This window comes from Triplophysa dalaica, chromosome 13 (assembly GCF_015846415.1).
Source record: "Triplophysa dalaica isolate WHDGS20190420 chromosome 13, ASM1584641v1, whole genome shotgun sequence".
In the NCBI taxonomy this organism is placed as follows: Eukaryota; Metazoa; Chordata; class Actinopteri; order Cypriniformes; family Nemacheilidae; genus Triplophysa; species Triplophysa dalaica.
The window spans coordinates 16,835,663-16,855,940 of NC_079554.1; the positions used below are offsets into that span (position 1 = coordinate 16,835,663).

The 20,278-nt window shown below is 34.0% G+C and overlaps 1 protein-coding gene across 4 annotated transcripts; it reads right to left on the minus strand.

Moving 5' to 3' along the window:
• Positions 1 to 3,163: 3,163 nt before the first annotated feature.
• On the minus strand, positions 3,164 to 16,729 carry LOC130434777 (adhesion G protein-coupled receptor F5-like). 4 transcript variants are annotated; one of them, XM_056765106.1, is made up of 27 exons: positions 16,535 to 16,729; positions 15,640 to 15,740; positions 14,230 to 14,361; positions 13,805 to 13,948; positions 13,542 to 13,709; positions 13,079 to 13,108; positions 12,791 to 12,850; positions 12,368 to 12,511; positions 12,104 to 12,271; positions 11,646 to 11,675; positions 11,348 to 11,407; positions 10,838 to 10,912; positions 9,811 to 9,870; positions 9,269 to 9,289; positions 9,095 to 9,195; positions 8,715 to 8,779; positions 8,030 to 8,166; positions 7,692 to 7,892; positions 7,331 to 7,555; positions 6,605 to 6,748; positions 6,311 to 6,498; positions 6,058 to 6,228; positions 4,565 to 5,911; positions 4,402 to 4,443; positions 4,137 to 4,196; positions 3,952 to 4,015; positions 3,164 to 3,724 (listed from the first exon to the last, which is right to left on the minus strand). In XM_056765106.1, the coding sequence occupies exons 2-27, from the start codon at positions 15,659 to 15,661 to the stop codon at positions 3,648 to 3,650; spliced, it is 3,936 nt and encodes a 1,311-aa protein (XP_056621084.1). In that variant the 5' UTR covers positions 15,662 to 15,740; positions 16,535 to 16,729; the 3' UTR covers positions 3,164 to 3,647. The 4 variants fall into 4 exon arrangements, with proteins under 4 accessions (XP_056621084.1, XP_056621083.1, XP_056621085.1 ...); XM_056765105.1 differs by having other exon boundaries at positions 16,530 to 16,729; XM_056765107.1 differs by lacking the exon at positions 10,838 to 10,912 and having other exon boundaries at positions 16,530 to 16,728.
• Between the last annotated feature and the right edge of the window lie 3,549 nt (positions 16,730 to 20,278).

Sequence of the window (20,278 nt, forward strand, 5' to 3'; positions counted from 1 at the left end):
TTAAGCATTTTTATCGTTGAATAGTTGCAAAATCCACATTCAATCCGTTAATTGTGACCGTTGCAATGAACAAAATTAAGAAATAATATAACCATAAAATTATAAAGAAACAAATCTATTGTGTCCATTAGGAGAAATACAAACGTATAAACAAATTTATAAAAAACAATTGTAACAAAAAATTCCAAACTACGAATTATGTATTGTATATATTTAATCAACTGATGTGCTCCCGCCCTCTCAACTGAGAATTTAAAGAATGAAAAACAACAGACTTACCTTCAGCTTTTGACTTTATCTTGACACCCCTCATGCTATTATTGATATAGTTTCTGTAAATCTTTTGGTCGACATGTAAATGTTTTTCGCCGCACAACTGCCATTAAAGTTGTATGATTAAATATGACACAATCTGACACTGATTGAAATCAGTGAAATATTGAAATTTATATTCAATGACACATTAAAGCGGATGTTACACACTCAGTTTCTGCCAATCTCATATTATTCTTGAGTACCTATAGAGTAGTATTGCATGCTTTGTCTCTTCGAAGAGTCTTTAGTTTTGTCACATTTATAAAAGACAGAAACAGCTGTACGATTATTTCCGAAAACAGATGATCTCCTGAAGGCATACAGGGGGCGGAACTAAAGCACGAGCACACAATACATCATCGCATTATTCCGGCATAACTGTTGATTAACAAAATTGTGTTTACCTTCCTCGGTATTGTTGCACTGTAGAAATAGGGGTTTGCATAGTGCATTGTTTTGCAGACTTATTTTGCAGAGTTGGTTTAAAAGAAAAAAGATCTCTTTGTGGAGAGGTTGAAATGAAAGTCAAAACCTATTCAGCACAAGAGACAATGTATTTTACATCTGTAAAAACAAAGACAAATGCTGTTACAATACATTACAATATTTGAGTACAACTGCTTTAGCTGCATATCATATGCACAAGATCATTAGACTGAGAGTTACTGATTCAACACAGAGGACACAGTATTAGCAGAAAAATATCTGAAATGTCGAAATGATAATATAGCTAATATCCCCAATTATGCGCAAATAGACTGTTTGCAGTTTAGGCCTTTGACCACAAGATGGCGCCTGTGAGCCACAAAGGGGACTGTATGCCCATCCTTTCTTCCGGTCATTTAAAAATTCTGTGAAGAAAAATAAGGGAACAAATATCGGCGTAAGTAAAACTACAAAGTGGCACATAAGTACGGAATCTTGTATGGTTTTCTAATACTTGTTTTCAAATGGAGACACTCTCTGACGTATACACACATGAGAATCACTGGAAACAGATTACAAACAAGAAGATTAAAATGACAACAAAAAGATACAGTTTTGAAACCTAGTGAAGCACCATTATATCAGGGTGAACATTAAATCAAACTACAGTTAAACTATAAATAAGCAGGAGAATGATGCAATGCAATTGTGATAGCACACTAGTACATTACACTGATTAAAGTTAAATTAGGTTACAGTTTAGTCATGTTACTAGTGCAAAGCATTTTTGAAATATATGTTTGGCATCTAAGGGTAGCTTTTACCCTTGTTTACATCACACCCATAAAAATGTGTCATTATAATAATAATTAATAATGATCTGCGACCTGATAAACTAGTTTTAACTGTATGTATGTGTATGTGTTATATATTTTAATTATGTCTGTCAGTTTCATAGAGGACCATAAAAACAATAAGTCACACCTACTGTATCTCCACCTCCACACCTTGGCTACTCACAATTCCAGGAATATAATTATTGCTGCCTATAGGAGATATAAAAGCACATTGATTCTGATTAACATTTAGAGTACCAATAGGTATTATTAACAAAAACATGGGTAACAAGTTGTTGGACGAAGCAAATCTTTAAAATCAACAGCCTGTGTATATCTCACCTCTTAAAGGGATAGTTCACCCAAAAATTCTGTCATCATTTACTCACCTTTGGGTTGTTTCAAACCTGTATACATTTCTTAGTTTAGATGAACACAAATATTTGGAAGAATGTTAGCAATTTTCACTTCTGGGACATGATTGACTACCATAGTAGGAAAAAATAATGCTAGTCAAAGGTTCCTCAGAACTGTTTGTTTTCCTTAATTCTTCAAAACAACTAATTTGTGTTCAACAGAACAAAAGAAAAAAATTGGACTATTGTACTGAATGATGAACTGAAAATTGCTAACATTCTTCCAAATATCTTTCTTTGTGTTCATCAGAACAAAGAAATGTATACAGGTTTGAAACAACCTGAGGGTGAGTAAATGATGACAGATTTTTCATTTTTGGGTGAACTATGTGAAAAATGTGCCAATTCAATATGTGGGACGAATCAAATACCTGATATCAAACCAGAAGGACATCAGTCCAGCAACATAATGTCACATCAAAAAGAGTTATGGGCTTGGATAACAATATTTTTTTAACTTTAAAACTTTAGATCTAACACAAACTGTTCTAACCCTATATCGCACAACACAATTTAATTCAGGCCCTGGACTGGAAATAGATAAATTCAATATTGTATGTAATTTCCTATTAGAAAAAGTGGACAGCGACTATAGTGACATATTTTGGACAACTATTAGCTTTAAGTGGGTGGAAAAATGTCGCCCCCGACCCTGCTGACACAGGATCATCTCTTACCTTATCTGCTCGGTTCAGTGAGCGGTAGAAGCAGCACATTCATGACCACACGACAGCTTAATGAATTAAGGCAAAACAGCGTTTTTACAGTATGCATGTCTGACAGAAACATAAAATAATATAACATTTTTTTATAATATAAGATCAATTTATTGATAGGTTTATTGGGCATTTAGTTTTATTAAAAGTTCAGACATCTATATAAATTGTAGATCAGTGGTTCAGTGGGTAAACACCAAGTACGACACAATGACGTCATAAATATGCAAACAAAACCCCAGAGTAATAAAAAGTGTAAAAAAATGATAATTATGTGTTTTTGTATTTATAAAAACATACAAATATATACGTTTATTTAAGAAAAATCTAAAGATGTATTAAAATTTTATTTTTTGGTAATTATAAATAAATACATGTTAATATTTCTTAAATATGTAAACTTGTATGTGTATGCGTTTATTAATACACAATTAATAAGCACAGTATAGACATATATTATTAAAACTTTTAAACCTTTATTTTAATTCAATTAATAAAATGTTTATATATATACAAATTTTTCCTTGCATTCAAAATGTACACAATTCAGTTTTTAAAATAATAAACAGCAATGGCCCTTTCCATTATGATAACTTACTCTTTTAATAACTTGGGTCTTTTGACTTTGTCCCAAATGATGGAACTCTTCAATAGTTTTGTTGTTGTTAACTTGCTATGGCTTTAATGTATGTGGCTACATTGAAAAGGAGTTGAAAATTAGAAAAATAAACCTGCCTTAAAAAAATTCACTATAACCTCCCAGAAATGTGTTATTAAAATACACAGTCCACAAAATAAACCTAATTTTACATCACTCATCTCAGAACATGAAAACAATTTACCCAGAAATAGTAACAGACAGTTAATATTTACTTTATGCGTAACAGACTACATGTTTTTGTAACTTGATGTTAGCTGAAGTGAATAATGTGGTTAAATTAGGGATTCATGCTCTCTGAAGCACCGTTGCTGTTAGCAGATCGAGCTGCGCTGGGATTAGACGTGTTGTACACATCTGCAAATAAATGGTCACATGTTATTCAAGAACTGTTATACTCTCTTTACATGTCCAGTATATTTAGTGATTAAACATCTGCTTCTATCCAGTGGAAAAATGATGTAAATAATTATATGTTATTTATATTATTATAATATATTTTCTATGCAAAAATATGATGGCATAAGTGAGAAAGTACAAGAGTGTGTACTGCAAATGATTTATTTTTCATGTAAGTTACTCACTTCTCTTGCGAAGTCTTTCAAAGAAACCCAGTCCACTTGAGGATGGTATTCCTCCATTAGTGCTCTGTAATGGTTATGTCATAGTTAAAATAAAGCATATAGAGTCAATGTATTTACAATAGGACTAATGTTAAGTAAGAGGCCATTGACATGCATTGTGCTTTATATACAGTTCTGTTATTTACCCTAGTAGGAGTTGAACTGAGGTTCTTCAATGACAGCTTTCCAGCCAGTGCATCACGGACCTGCAACCACAGAAAACAATAGAATTACATTAGTTTATTAATGCATTTTCATTCGTTAGATTTGATGTGAATAATGGAACAGAAGGGAAATCATGTATGAGAAAATGCTGTATTCCTAATCCAATATTTTCTTAAATCAATATATACAATTGCCTAAGGTTTTGTTCACGGTCAAAGCCGACAAAGGAACAAAATAAACACATACCTTACTGTCTAAAAGGGTCCCAAACACCAGAACAAAGAATCCCTATAAAAGAAATGTTCAAAACACAAAGGGAAAAACAATATTACAATTGTAACAGCTCGATATAGATAACTTTAAAATTCATTAAGATATAAGTAAAAAAATGTATAGATGATAGTAGTACCTGGAATGAATTGAGGATTGTAAAGACCACATGAACTCCGATGTTAGGTGACACCATGGTTCCAATCCCAAATCCCCATGTTAGACCAAAGATAGGAGTCAGGATAGCCAAACATCGAACAATGACCACAAGAACATGTTTCTCATCTGGCTGAGGTGTAGACCCAGCACCTCTTCTTAACATCTTATACACAACTACAACCACCACCATGATGTTAAAGGCGACAATAGTCAGAGCCGGAATCACAAATGCCAGCAGGGCTTTAGATTCGTTCCAGTTCAGCCAACATGCATCTCTTGTCCAAATATATCCACCAGCTCCAGCTGTGGATGCAACAGTAATAACCGCTATGAGCAAAGGCGCACCATAACCAACTGTAAAGCCAATGGCCATCATTTTAGTCCTTGACATTTGAGAAAAGACCATGACAGTGCGATAAAGGAGCAAAAGTGCTGAAATGAACATCCAGAAGAAAAGAGCCAGATAGAAAAAGTGCATGAAGAAAACCGCTGCACTGCAGGGGTTCACTGGTGTAGGTTGTCCTGGATTTAAGATTGAGGCTCCAATGATGAACCAGATATCAGCAATCAGCAGAGAAACAGCGATGTTGACTATTGAGACGTGTCGCATGTGTGACGTGTTATTCCTTGTCACTGACTTCCATATAATTGTCTCAATAATAAGACACAAAATCAAGCAGGCTATTGAAATAGCAACTCCGATGTATGTTATGTAGTCTAATATAGGATGAAGATTTCCATACGGTGACATAAGAATTGAAAAAGAGGTTGTGTGGTCGCATTCACATGTAACATTGTTAATTTCATTCCCTGTTATCTTGACTTTGCATCCGGTTGAATCCCAGTGGTCAAGAGTAAAGTTCCAAAAGACACACTGTGGATTTCCTAATGATGTATTTGTAATGTCAAAAGCAAATGAAATGTTATTAATTGTTTCGTTAACCTTAATTACAACCACGTCTCCATTAATGCGTTTTTCTGACACACTGTTGTCATTTTTAGTATCACGTGTGGGGAGAATTTGGTCAATCTTGGTTAAGAAGATAACTGTAACAAGAGTCGGCTTAACAACAATTGGTATCACAACCTGAGTCGTTGAATTGGGTAGTTTAGATGTTTCGGTGAATTTGCTTCTTATTGTTGCTCTTGTCAACTGAATGGACGATTCCTGGATGGAAAAATTGTCACCTGAGAGGCGATCACTTATATTCTCTATAGCTCGCAGAAGGTCTGTGCTGCTTTTTGCTGTTGTGTCATTTTTTGTTATATTTTGCCATGCTGATAGGGTGTTATCTGACACAATAATGTTCACTGTTCGAAGGAAATCCTGGAATAAAAAATAGATTAGTACAAAAATGGCAGATATTTTATCTTTAGAGTCTTTAGACTTTAAATTAGGCCTACTTTAAATGAAAACAACAAGCATGCATTTATAATAATATACGGTTCATTGGAATAAATCTCTGAATATACCTTCATCACATTTTCATCAATGGTAACAGTTTGTGAGATATCAGCAACTTTAACAAGCATCTCAACAATTGTTTGGACAGTTGCAGCAGATCGTGATATCTCAGTAGTTAAGTTCTCTGCAGTGTTACTCAGTTTTGCTACAAACGCTGGAATCTGCTCCACAACCAAGACCTGCATTGAAAGTAAATATACACTTAAATATGAGAAACACAAAATAGATATTTGGCCAACAAATACATAATCAATACATTACCTCAGCTTTCCTCTCAAGGTCTTTGATAGCTTTAACCACACATTCTCTCTTTATAGATATCCAATCATTTTTTAAGTTTATCTCTTGACATTTATAAGTTATGATACCCTCCAGGCCTTTTTCACACAGTCCCGTCACAATGTCATCTATCTTTCCAACTCCAAGTGTTACATTTGTACAGCTAAAATCTGGAATTTTCAAATATTGGATAAAAACAGGAAGTCACATCTGCTTAGTGACTTTAACAGATGGGGAACGTACTACTTTGTAAAGAAAGAGATACTTAATGCTCACCTCTTACTGTTTGAACTTTGGTATTGGTCTTGTAATAATCAAATATTTCCAATTCTTTCTTGTTCTTTAGTCGACATGTGAAGTTTTCAGGTGTCCCACAACTTGTGCTCAAGATTTTATGTTGTAATGTAATGCAGCCAGACTCTGATTTAGATAAAACAGGTGAAATGGTTTTTAAAATAACATACACAGTAGATAAAGGTTCAAATTAGCTCACCCCAAAAAACTATTACACGCTACTCCTAAAACTGGTCATTAGTGACTTAGCAATAGAGTGTCTGTTTTATTTTCCTTATAAAATGTGTATTTTTTAAAGGTCCAGTGTATAAAATTAGTGGCATCTAGTGGTAAGGTAGTAAATTGTAAAGCACGTCTCACTCCCCATTCTCCCTTTGAAGCACTACTGTGGCTGACACGCACTAAGATCTAAGAGATCTAAGAGCTGTGAAATAGCTCGTTCTAACGTCATAAAAACATTACACTTCATTATTTAAGGTCTTTATACACCTCTGAAGGCAAAGTAATGTATATTATATTGCTTTTTTGTCAATAGATCCTCCACAAAATCAAACAGAGCACCTTTAAATAAATTGCAAAAACCTTTTAAACCTTCAAATTTAAGTTACATGTGTAATCCCAAAGTTTTAAAACCATATCAAAAACCTTGTACTGATAACTGTTCTCAGTAACTGTTATACAAACTGAATTTAAATTTTTCTGTCTGACCTGGTTCCACTGTATCGTTAGAAGGAATCGGGTACCACTCGATTTCGTAGCCTTCAGCACAGCATCTCAGTGGAACGGTCTGATCTGTCAGTGGAACGGTCTGATCTGAACATCCATACGTTTTTTCAGTACTATCCACTATGATATTCGGGCGTAGTTGAATAACTACATTCTGCCACTGGACATATGGTATCGTGATTCTTTCAATGATACATGAGTATCTACCTGGAAACGAACAAAGATAGCAGAATATTGTTATGTCCTAAATGATGTTTTATACCAACATGGAATTTACAATAACTTCTATTAGCAGTTATTAAAATATGTCACTTTATTGTCCAAGATAAATCATATGACACACCATTGTCACTTTCATTAACATCTTTCACTGTGAGAGTGCTATTGTCATTTGTTATGTTGTATTTTGCTTTGTTTTCTGCAGGATCTTTGCCATTTACTATCCATTTCATTGTTCCCTGAACTGTTTCTGGTGTACGTGTACACCTCAGTTCCATACTTTGCCCAGGATAATAGTTATCTTTCATTGTCAAATTCTTTTCCACTGAAAGTACAAGCAACACAATTAATTTGGCTTTATAATTATTATTGGTAAGAGAATGAAGCATGAGCCATAAATACCAGGGAAATAATATATCAAAATAAAGAATAAGTTAGCAGTGCTGCCTGCAAAACTCTTACCACTTTCCACAAAAGCATTCTGAGTCAGCTTGATTCCAGCCTCTTCGAGAGTTTTAGTGACCTGTGTGTTTGCAGATGATAAATCCAGGTTGTTGTCGGATGCATTGATGGTGTAGTCTGCTATAACACTACCAGACCTATATAAATCAAGACACAATTTTTAAATACGGCTATATGAAACACATAGCTATTTCAACCAAATGATGTCACTGTTGTAGTCTTTATTTTGGGTTTCCATTGTGTTCTGATGTCTTTATTGGTTCAGTTCTCCCTCATTTGATTCCTTGATTTCTAATGATTTCATATTCAGTTCAAGTGTGTCTTGTCTAGCAGGCTCATTAGTTCACAGTATTTAGACCCTGTCTGTTGCTTAGTTCTTTGTCTGCCTTTGGTTATGTTGCATGTGGTTGTGTTTCCATCTCCGATTCTGGTTTTGTTTTTAGGGTTTCATTGGATTATACTCTCCATCGTGTGCTTGTTAAATACAGCAAAACCCATTACAATTGAAAGCCAATTGTTCTTCATTTCTATTTCCATTGTTTTATTTCACAAACAAAACACAGATTCTTTTGCCAAAGAAATTAATAAATACAGTAGAAAATAAATCGATAAATACCATACAAAATGGTTGTCACTATATTTTGAGAATAACATTGAAAGTAAAAGTTTTAATTTGAGCTCATACCTGAAACGAAAGATTTTTGCTGAACCTTTTTTGTAGTTAGATAACTTTTCATAACCTTGTTCAAACTGTTAAAACAAAATTAACACATATCAAATTTGAGGAAAGCATATTTACCATGTAATACAAAAAAGATAAAGTAGTAATACATTAGTTAACTTGTATAAACACACTCATTTCCAAGGACAACAATAAAAAAGAAAAACATTTTACAGCAATATACATATTTTAATTTAATCTTTGAAAGTGCATAATTTTTTAATATTGACTGTATGCCCTGTAATTTCCTAATTTTCAATAAATCAGCTCCAGCATTTCCTGTGAACGGACGGCAATAGGATGCACATATATTTCTTTAATAAATTAAGAAAGAAACTACTCACTGCCGACTGAATTGTTCCAGTTTTTTTTTTGTAATTCTCACCATCAGGTTTGGTGAGGCTGGTATCAAACAAATCCTCCATTATCAATGACAGGCTAATGACTGTAAAAAAGTTTACAATCATCAGTACAAATTATATTAATAAAAAATAAAAAATGCTTTATCTCGGGCTTACCTTTGTCATACACAAGTGTTGCTGTGGAAAAGAAACCAAACAGATCATTTTAATGTTTAAAGGTCACGTGTGTAATTATTTGAAGGATGAATTGACAGAAATGCAATATAATATACATAACTACATTTGAAGGGAAAGGTGCTAAAAGTATAAAAGGGGCAGATGACACAAGGCTCTAAAAGGGCTGTGCTCAAAACATCAACACAGCAATACTGTATGTATGTCATGATTCCTTAGCTGATACTTGTACAACTATTCGGACGGTTCTGTTTTGATACAGCAGCAAATACATGATGCAGTTTTAAATAAATAAACACAACGTACCATTATGATGTTTATAAGCATAAAAATATTTTCTTTGCAACAGTCAATAACTTTGTGATTATAAGTGTAAGTCCAAACCTTGTACAGAATAATAAAGTAAAGCTTTTATAGACAACTCTGTATTTGGTCTCTACATGAAATAAACGTGGCCCCAGTATCATGGCGTCTTGCATTGTAAGATTGTGCAATATGCTTTATAACATGCTGACATAACTCACAGGGAGCATCTGATGTTCTGAAAGTTGATACTGCAGTTGTTGTCTTTGCTGCTGTTGTGTCTGTTGTAGACAAAATATTGTAATCATATTAAATAGATAAATATTGTAATATAATGTTTTTTAAAAATATAAATTATGAAAAATGTTATTTTTTTTGTCAAATAACATAAATAAGACAACATTATACACTATAAACAACAATATACAAATGTTGTGATGCACTTTTGGAAAAGAAACCAAACAAATAATTTTAATGTTTAAAGGTCACGTGTGTAATTATTTGGAGGATGTATTGACAGAAATGCAGTATAATATACATAACTACAGTATGTCTTGGGGTGTATAAAGACTTTACATAATGAAGCGTTATGTTTTTGTTACATTAGAATGAGCTATTTCTATAAACATACACAGCGGGTCCCCTTACATGGAACCTCTCCATGTTGTTTCTACACAGTAGCCTTAAACACACAAACTGTTCTACAGAGCATGTTTGGTATATACAGTATCTCCTTCAGCAAAGAAAGTAAAATTGTGACAACATCTTAGTCCTGCGTCAGCCACCGTATTGCTTTGAAAGGGAGGGGGAAGAAGGGGAGTGGGCTCTCACAATATACTTGGTGCTTTGTGTCAGATTTGTGGGCGTGGCATGTTGCTTTTGACTAAATCCTTGCTAGATTCTTATGAAACCATTATCCTTATCCTTACCCTATCTGAACTACCCATGATTCTTAAACTTGCCAAAAATCGCGGCTGCAAAATGATGTCAGACTCGAAACAGTGGGGTGAGCCGTTGTTTACAGTTAGCAACCTCACCGCTAGATGGCGCTACATTTCATGCACTGGACCTTTAAAACGTTATTCTGTTCTACAGAATAATAAAGAACAGCTGTTATAGTCAACTCTGTGTAGGACATGCTCACTTGAAATAAACGAGCCTGTGTCATTACATATAATTGTTAGATTGTAGTCAATATAACACTGTAAAAATAAACACTTTAAAACACCGGGGAGCGACATAACTTACAGGGACCATATGATGTTGAGGGGGTTGCTGGGGATGCTGCTGCTGTAGTTGATGTATTTGTTGTTGATGTTTCTGCTGTAGATTTTTTTATATTAAAAATATAATTATATTCTAATTAGTAAGTATAATTCAGAGGATGGCAGTCAAGTATAAATCAGAACGAGGCAGTCAACGTTTCTTAAATATATCATGATGCATTCCTTAGCTGATACTTGTACAACTAGACGGACGGTTCTGTTTTGATACAGCAGCAAATACATGATGCAGTTTTAAATAAAGTAACACAACGTACCATTTTGATGTTTACTAGCTTAAAAATATTTTCTTTGCACCGGTCAATAACTTTGTGATTATAAGTGTAAGTCCAAACCTTGTACAGAATAATAAAGTAAAGCTTTTACAGACAACTCTGTATTTGGTCTATACATGAAATAAGCGTGGCCCCAGTATCATGGTGTATTGTATTGTAAGATTGTGTAATATGCTTTATAACATGCTGACATAACTCACAGGGAGCATTTGATGTTCTGGAAGTTGATACTGCAGTTGTTGTCTTTGCTACTGTTGTGTCTATTGTAGACAAAATATTGTTGTCATATTAAATAAATAAATATTGTAATAATTTTATAAATGATTTTTTAATAAAAACAATTATGAAAAATGTTATTTTTTTGTCAAATAACATAAAAAAACAGATCCCCCATGCCCGTGAAACTTTTCTCACCCAAACCACAAGAAGGATTTACAAAGTAAACATGCACTTTTGTTTGCTGTGTGGTCTGGAATTTAGATTTCAGATTTTACATACCTGACGGTACATTCATGCATGCTGTCCTATCTTCAGGGAAAAGATTAAAATAAATTAGAAACAAACAAAATTTGATACATTATGCATGTACTGTTGTTAAAAACTTCTGCAATAACATGTAGCAACTTGTGAAGCAACATTATTAAGTGCGGCAGTATTTCCAATTTTATGAGGTGTTTAAAAGCATCGATAGGGTAATACTTTGAACTAATCCCAATCTAGTCAGTTAAATAAGGGCATTGCATTAAGTTGTTTAAACGTGAAACGAGATGGAAAAAGACATTAAACAGTCTGAGGGGACATCAGTGATCCACCTAAGGAAAATTTCATTGATGTTGATCTGAGGCAGATCTTGAAGGAGGCAGATATAGAATGACAGCTGACAATCTTGACAACTGAAAGTTCACCAGAAATGGTTGATACAAATTGCATTAAATGGGATTCATTGTTTCGTTTACCTTCAATCTCACCAACTGGCCGACAGTACTGTCCATCAACATAAGCGTTGATACAGCTGCATGTGTCATTAGTAGAGCTACAGTTCCCATGTTTTTTACACATATTACACGACCACCAATACTGATCCTCACATGTGCACTGGTACCCAGTGTCAACTAAGTCACACACTAAGAAAGAAAACAATGTACAAGTTAATTATAAATAGGTCTGTGTTGTTAGACTGTAAAGTCATGACACTGTATTCGTGATGTAATATTATTTACCTGTTGTGACACGTATGTCAAATATTGTCACATCGCCAATTGTAAAATTCTTTTGAACGTTCTTCAGGTAATTCTTTATGTAATTGATCACAGAGATGCTAGATGCATTAATCTCAATTTCAGCCAAATATTCCGTGTTCGAATCTGTAAAAGAGCCGAAAGGTGAAGCATTGTACAGTAAGCTTAGTGTTTAGATTTTTCATTACAGGGTACTTTTAGTGTCATTTTCTATGCAATGTTATATAAAATACACGTCTATATAATTAACTGCATGAAAATATATGCAAATTGATATTAACTTAGGCTGCTTAAAAATATTAAATAAGCGTGAATGAATACATGAAATAAGCGTGGCCCCAGTATCATGGCGCATTGTATTGTAAGATGGTGCAATATGCTTTATAACATGCTGACATAACTCACAGGGAGCAGCTGATGTTGGGGAAGTTGATACTGCAGTTGTTGTTTTTGCTGTTGTTGTATCTATTGTAGACAAAATACTTTTGTCATATTAAATAAATAAATATTGTAATAATTTTATAAATGTTTTAAAAAAAAAACGATTATGATTTTTTTTATTGTCAAATAACATAAAAAAACAGATCCCCCCCGTGAAACTTTTCTCACCCAAACCACAAGAAGGATTTACAAAGTAAACATGCACTTTTGTTTGCTGTGTGTTCTGGAATTTAGATTCCAGATTTTACATACCTGACGGTACATTCATGCATGCTGTCCTATCTTCAGGAAACAGATTAAAATAAATTAGAAACAAACAAAATTCAGTACATTATGCATGTACCATTGTTAAGAACTTCTGCAATAACATACAGTAGCTCGTGAAGCAACATTTGTAATTGTGGCAGTATTTTCAATTTTATGAGGTGTTTAACAGCATATATAGGGTAATACTTTAAACTCATCAGAATCTAGTCAGTTAAATAAGGGCATGGCATTTATTTAGTTGTTTAAACGTGAAACGAGATGGAAAAAGACATTAAACAGTCTGAGGGGACATCAGTGATCCACCTAAGGAAAATTTAATTGATGTTGATCTGAGGCAGTTCTTGAAGGCAGCAGATATAGAATGACAGCTGACAATCTTGACAACTGAAATTTTCACCAGAAATGGTTGATACAAATTTCATGAAATGAGATTCATTTTTTCTTTTACCTTCAATCTCACCAACTGGCCGACAGTACTGTCCATCAACATAAGCGTTGATACAGCTGCATGTGTCATTAGTAGAGCTACAGTTCCCATGTATTTTACACATATTACACGACCACCAATACTGATCCTCACATGTGCACTGGTACCCAGTGTCAACTAAGTCACACACTAAGAAAGAAAAAAGGTAAAAGTTAATTATAAATAGGTCTGTGTTGTTAGACTCTAAAGTCATGACACTGTTTTCGTGATGTAATATTATTTACCTGTTGTGAAGCTTATGTCAAATATTGTCACATCGCCAATTGTAAAATTTTTTGGAACACTCTTCAGGTAATTCTTTATGTAATTGATCACAGAGATGCTAGATGCATTAATCTCAATTTCAGCCAAATATTCTGTGTTCGAATCTGTAAAAGAGCCAAATGGTGAAGCATTGTACAGTAAGCTTAATGTTTAAAAATTTTTAAATTACATGGCACTTTCAATTTAATTTTCTATACAATGTTATATAAAATACATATCTATATTATTAACTGCATGAAAAAATATAAAGTGATGTAAAAAAAAATATTACTAAGCTTCATTTTATCACTATAAACCTATAAAGTTATTAAACTAGACAGATAAATGTGCATATATCCAAGCATACAGTACATCATAATATAAAGGCAGTAGAAATAAAGTTCACCTGTCAAATCCAACACATAAGGTGAGCTTTCATTTGAAAAAGAGAAGCTTTCATTTGATTCCACATCACGCATATGGAAAATCAGTATAGCCACTATGAGTCCAAAAAAGCACTTTAGGATTTGCTCTGTATCTGAAAAATTATGAAATGACGGCAGTTTTTTACAAAGCACTTGGTCCAGAAACTAAACAAACGTACACCAAAAATATTACATGTCACAAAAAAATATAAAGGTTGCTTCACAACGATGCCACAGGAGTAGCTATTAGACAAACGTTTTAGTAAGAATGTCTTTCTTACAATTGTATAGTCACAAATCCTTTTGTGCAACAAAAAGCTTCTGTTACCATAAAGCCTAACAAAGAACCTGTAGGGCGCTTTAGTTTTAAGAATGGAGGCTTTTTGAATATCTAACTCCTTCAATCCAAGTCCTTGAGCTATACTGCAGTGTCATTTCCAAACTGTGAATTTCAAGTCTGGCAGAAGTAACTTGATGTAATGGACTACTGCACACAGTCGTTCACGTTCTTCTCGATGCGCCTCATTCATTTCCATTAGCAATGTTTAGCACATCTATGCGGTGATCATAGGAGATAATTTCTATACATAGGTCGGTCATTTAATTAAAAACAACTAATCCTGTTTGTGATGTTAACAAACATTAATTTTAACTAAATTTAATTTAGTTCTCCTAATATATTTTAAAAACCTATACTCAATCTCCTGAATGATGAAGCCGTTATGTACCCTGCAGCAGTCCATCGCTTTCCTAAATGGTCTCATTCATTGATTATATTTTGTACACTTTAACGACAATAAAATGACACAATGATAGTTAAATGTTATATGTGGATTTTAAATTAATTAGACGTTCATTCACATTGCAAAGTATTTACAAATATGAGTATTTTAAAACAGCAATGTGCAGATAAAGCGGATTTAATGCCAAATAAATACATTAACACAAACTTTTTGTGGCATTTAAACTTTATATCTATACTTTTTACATAGGCCTATAGGTATTGATAGAAATTGCACTTGCATTTACATTGAAAGCATCAATGAAAATGACACAAGGTAGTCATCAAAATGTAATAAGATTATGTATAGTGATGTTTAGAATATTTATTCTTATGTCGCTGATAATGTACGTAAAAATCTTATTTTTAATCGTTTAGGTTTCACGGGGAGCAACTACCCATTGTAAATACATATAACCGGAACCTATTGACCCGTACGATTTCAAGTCGGAAGTAGGTCACGAGTCTACGTTCAAGTAGACCATTCAGAATAGTCAGAAACACCTGCACTGACTCAACAAGATGTTTGGCTTCAATGAACCAAACACTGCAGGAAGATAGAAGTCAAATGAAAAGTAATAATAATGCAATAATATGCAGTGTATTTTACTTGAACTGGCCATGTTTCTCATCGAAGTATTTAAGGCACATATGCTTCTTCAGAACAAGCAAATTGTGTGGCTTATGAATATTCCTCAGCTATTCCTTCATCTGGTGAAAAAAAACAAATGAATCAGCAAATATATATCATTAACAATATGGAACATTGTCGGACAATGGAATATGAAATTACTGTTAAAAAAAGAAAAGCTCAAAGAGTGTCAAACTTTATGTGTGTCGAAATATTGTCTTATACCACAGAACCTACAATACCAGAGCAACCAGTCGACATAACGTGTGATCGAGACAGACAGAGAAAAAGTGCATTCGAGCATGTGTGTTCATGTTTCTGTGTGAAACTTCCACTGAGGAAATCAATATCCTTCTTGCAGTATCGTTTCAAAGTTTGATGTGACAGAATGATACAAATACTAAAGCGTCCCAGTGCGGGTATGGTTTAATATCAGCACTCATAGAGTGCCTCTGGTAAAACCAGATTTCATAGCTGAAACTACTGTACTAATACGCAAGTGAGTTATATAATGTAGACACAACTCATTGATTTACACTAACACAAATCACAGTTGCAATTTTTTGATGAACAGTCTTGCAAAGAAAAAGAGTGATCAGTCTGAATCATATGGATTCAATATTTTGTTCTTAAAATGATGACAGAAATTCTACAAAAAACCTTCGGACCTTATAATATTACTTTTTGTTATAGCAATTGTGATTTGAAAAAATGAAAAAAGAGGCACTACTTGGCATAACATCTCTGACAGGGTTTCCATTACAATATTTACAATAAGCTACTACTTGACACTATATATCCTAAACAGAGTTTCAAACATATATTTTAACTTTTAGAAGACGAAATGCATTGATTTCTATTACACTTACCTAACCTGTGTAAATCCGAGCTGAAGTTGCAGCAACAGGATTCTGAGGGTCTTCAAATTGTCTAAGTGCCTTTGATGTCACTATACCATAGTAGGACTATTGGTAGGTTACTGAACTAGTTTCTTTCTCTCTGCTCTTTTAGTGATATCTTGTGCTAAGTTATTGGGCAGAGCAGCAACAACAGAAAAATCCTTCTTGTGCATACATGTTCATTATGTACACACCTTACTGCCTTTGTTAACATACGAGAAAAGGAGTGTTCTCTTATTATACTAAAAAGGCACTTCTCTAATTGCTATGATTCACAAATTCCTTGAAGCTCAGTGAACATCTTCTTTATAGTTACATTTCTTAGAACCATTAATTGTTTCTTTGTAATGGCTCTGTAATGAAAAAGATGGACACTATGGTACATAGTCCTATGCTTAGGGCTCAGAGGTGTAAACGTCTGTAATCCAAGCACACAAAACTTTTAGAAAGTGCCACAGATTTCTTCTCAACACCTGTTATCTCTCAAAACCTGACTCCTTTCTGTCAGCTATTTAAAAAATATTCTTAATTTCATAATTCACATAACAATAATATACTAAACTCCCTTTCGCGAACCTGAACGTACTGTACATCCTGAACGTACATCCATGTGCACAGAATTCTGAAGAATTTTCTTACTATTTCATATGCTGTGTTTTATGTTAATAAATAAATGGGTAACATCGTTGCTTGCTAAAAATGTATGAATTATGTAACGTGTCATGAAGCTGGTAAAACTGTTTATACAATTTAAACTGTTTAAATTTTAAAATCACACTACTATACATGTCATCATTGCAAAATTGCAGCCCAGAACAAAAGCTTCTCCTGCTGCCAGGAGAGACGCTGATTCAGTAAACGGTCCAATGCGTTATATTTTAGACAAGCGAACAAACTACTTTTCTTGACGTATGGGTTGGAGTACAGGTTGTCAGAAACACATTTAGTACTGATTTCTATAGTACTGATTTCGAACAAGTGTATTCAGTAATGTCCCCTATATTATTTGACTAAATATTTGAACAGTGACAAAACAACTCTGTTACACAACAGTGACACCTGATGAGGACACAAACACAACAGTAATCAATACAAACCAAAAGAGAAACAAAAACTGATCAGAAGGATCCATAACATGCCTCAAATTCCTAGCAACTTATAGCATTCTTACAGCTCAACCCCCCAGTTCAGTTTCTCTCTTTTGTTGTTTATAAATATCATGTCTTATGTCAAGCAAATGGGTAAAATGGCTTTGTAGAGATAAAGCAATATGCAGCTTTGTTCAGTTTATCTGAATACAAATATCTAACAACACAGACAACATAACAACATAATCAGAACAATAAACTAAATGCAAGCACATTCAAACACATTCACAATGAAAAAAATTTGCATCAAAAAGCAGCCAGAAGCAATTCACTCATTCTTTTGAATGAACCAGATGATCCAGTTCACAAATACATCTAGAGACTGAAAGGATTTAATAAAAACAATAGGTTTACCCAGGGCTATAGAGAGATTTTCGTCAACGGAAGTTCAACATTTCGTACGTCACGTGATTCATGGAGTGTTTCGGATCTTGTGAGTGTTTGCCACGTATCTTGCCTTGCCTTGCGTTTAGCCTTGTGTTGCGTTTATGTCTAGCTTTGGTTCCTGTTTTTCAGTAGTTTAGATTATTCTGTCCCAGTTTTATCCCCCTCGTAGGAAGTCTTTGTTTTCTAGATTTTATATCAGTTGTGTTCTTGATTCACCCCCTCGTGGGTTTTTGTTTGGTCTTTGTTTTATTACTAAAGTCTTGTTTAAAACCCCTTCACGGCTGCTGCCTACGCTTGGGCTCCTCTCCCTCCATTTCATGACACCTGTAAACCCATTTTAAGAAGGAGCAGTATGGATTTGAATTATCAAACTATAATTGTACAAAATTTGAAGGTGTGTTATAAGTTTTATGGTTATATTTAGTCAAATGTTAGTCACCCGGTTAAATTTGAGCGTTCACGTAACGTTAGGCCTACGTATATACCCAATGCTGTCAGATGTATTGTTTTACACTTTTTAAGCATTCCTGGACATATATAACTTTAAAATTAGGTTATCGCGGGTGTATAGACAGTAGGGTGTTGACTTTAACCCATGAACTTCACTAACTATTAGGCATTGCAAGCGATACGAGATTGGCCGAAGTCACTGCCGCCATTACGGAATTTTCCGTCAGAACGGAGAGCGGGAAACCAACTACAAGCATCAACTAAGGCATGGCTTTGGCGTCTTTATCATCGGAGGAATATCTGAGGCTGAGCTTGAATTATCAGAGAAAGAGAAGAGAGAATTTAAAGGTGAGTTTTATATTTTATCTTATCACGTTTTAAGTACGGCGGCACATACTGTTGATTGAATAGTTTTACATGAATGTCTATTGGGTAGCAGTCCTGGTTTAAAGTAGGCCTTTCACGTGCTATCGGAATTCAGTTAAAAAGTACATAACACGAGAACATTAAAATAACATTTCATGCTGTGTAAAATTTATATTTTAGTATGGTTCATCTTTATACTTATTCAATTTCTTTTTAGATATGGATTTTTCCGAGCTGCTCTGGTTTTACTAACTGTGATATTTCTGGAGTGAACAATTATGTCAAAATTGGAATCGGACAGGTATTTCCGTGTTTCCTATACATATACAAAAAAATGTAGTTAGTAAATTTATGAAAGATTGCTAGAATGACTTGATGGGTAATTGCTACCATGTGCTGTTCACACATGCAACAGCGTTCCATCTCTTTACTGGTAAGACCGCATTCACACATCCTTACTAAAATACCAGTAAACTCAGTGATATCAATCATTAATTATCATTATTATTATTATTATGGGTTTCTGGCTTTTTAAATTTACTTCAGACTTTTCTAAAACTGATTTTCTTCCTTTTATTCAGGATAAACCAGCTAGACCATATCCCACTTGACAGATTTTGGTAACGCATGACTGGAAACAGGTCTTCAGTGAGAATAGAATCTTCAACACTGTGAAAATGGAGGGATCTGAAATTTACCAAGCAGTTGGGGTCGAGGATGACGTTCTTTCTGCTTTTTGGAAGTTCCAATATTCTTTAAGGTTAACATTGTTGATACTGTCTGGAAAACTGTTGCTTCCACATTTGTTTGATTCTCATTTTCATGCATTTCAAGTTTTTCATATGACAAGGACTGTTTTTTTAGCATGCTAGGAGATGAACTGGACTACACGGCACTTGACCTCCTATATGGTTGATGATGTTTTCTATTTAGGAGATAGATATTTGTAGTCACTTAACAGGTTTTTGTAGAATAGTTACTATGTTTTTTGGATGTTTCTTCGTTATACATCGCATTCGTTTGTATTAGGAATAATTTATGCTTTAAAATGTTAATGTTACAATTGTAATGTTGACGGTATAGTTATGGCAATATTGACAATTGTGTCATCATACACTCCAAGTTGATCCAAACCTGTATACATATCTTTGTTCTGCTGTACTCAAAGGATGGTATTTTAATTAATGTCAGTAACCAAACAGATCTCGCCCAGCATTCACAGTGATAGTATTTTTTTCTACTATATAGCCCATGGTAGTCGAGACCTGTTTGGTTACCAACATTCTTCCAAATATCTTACTTTGAGTACAGCAGAACAAAGAAATGTAGCTTTCTTGTAGCTCAGTGGTAAGAGCATGGTCGTGGGTT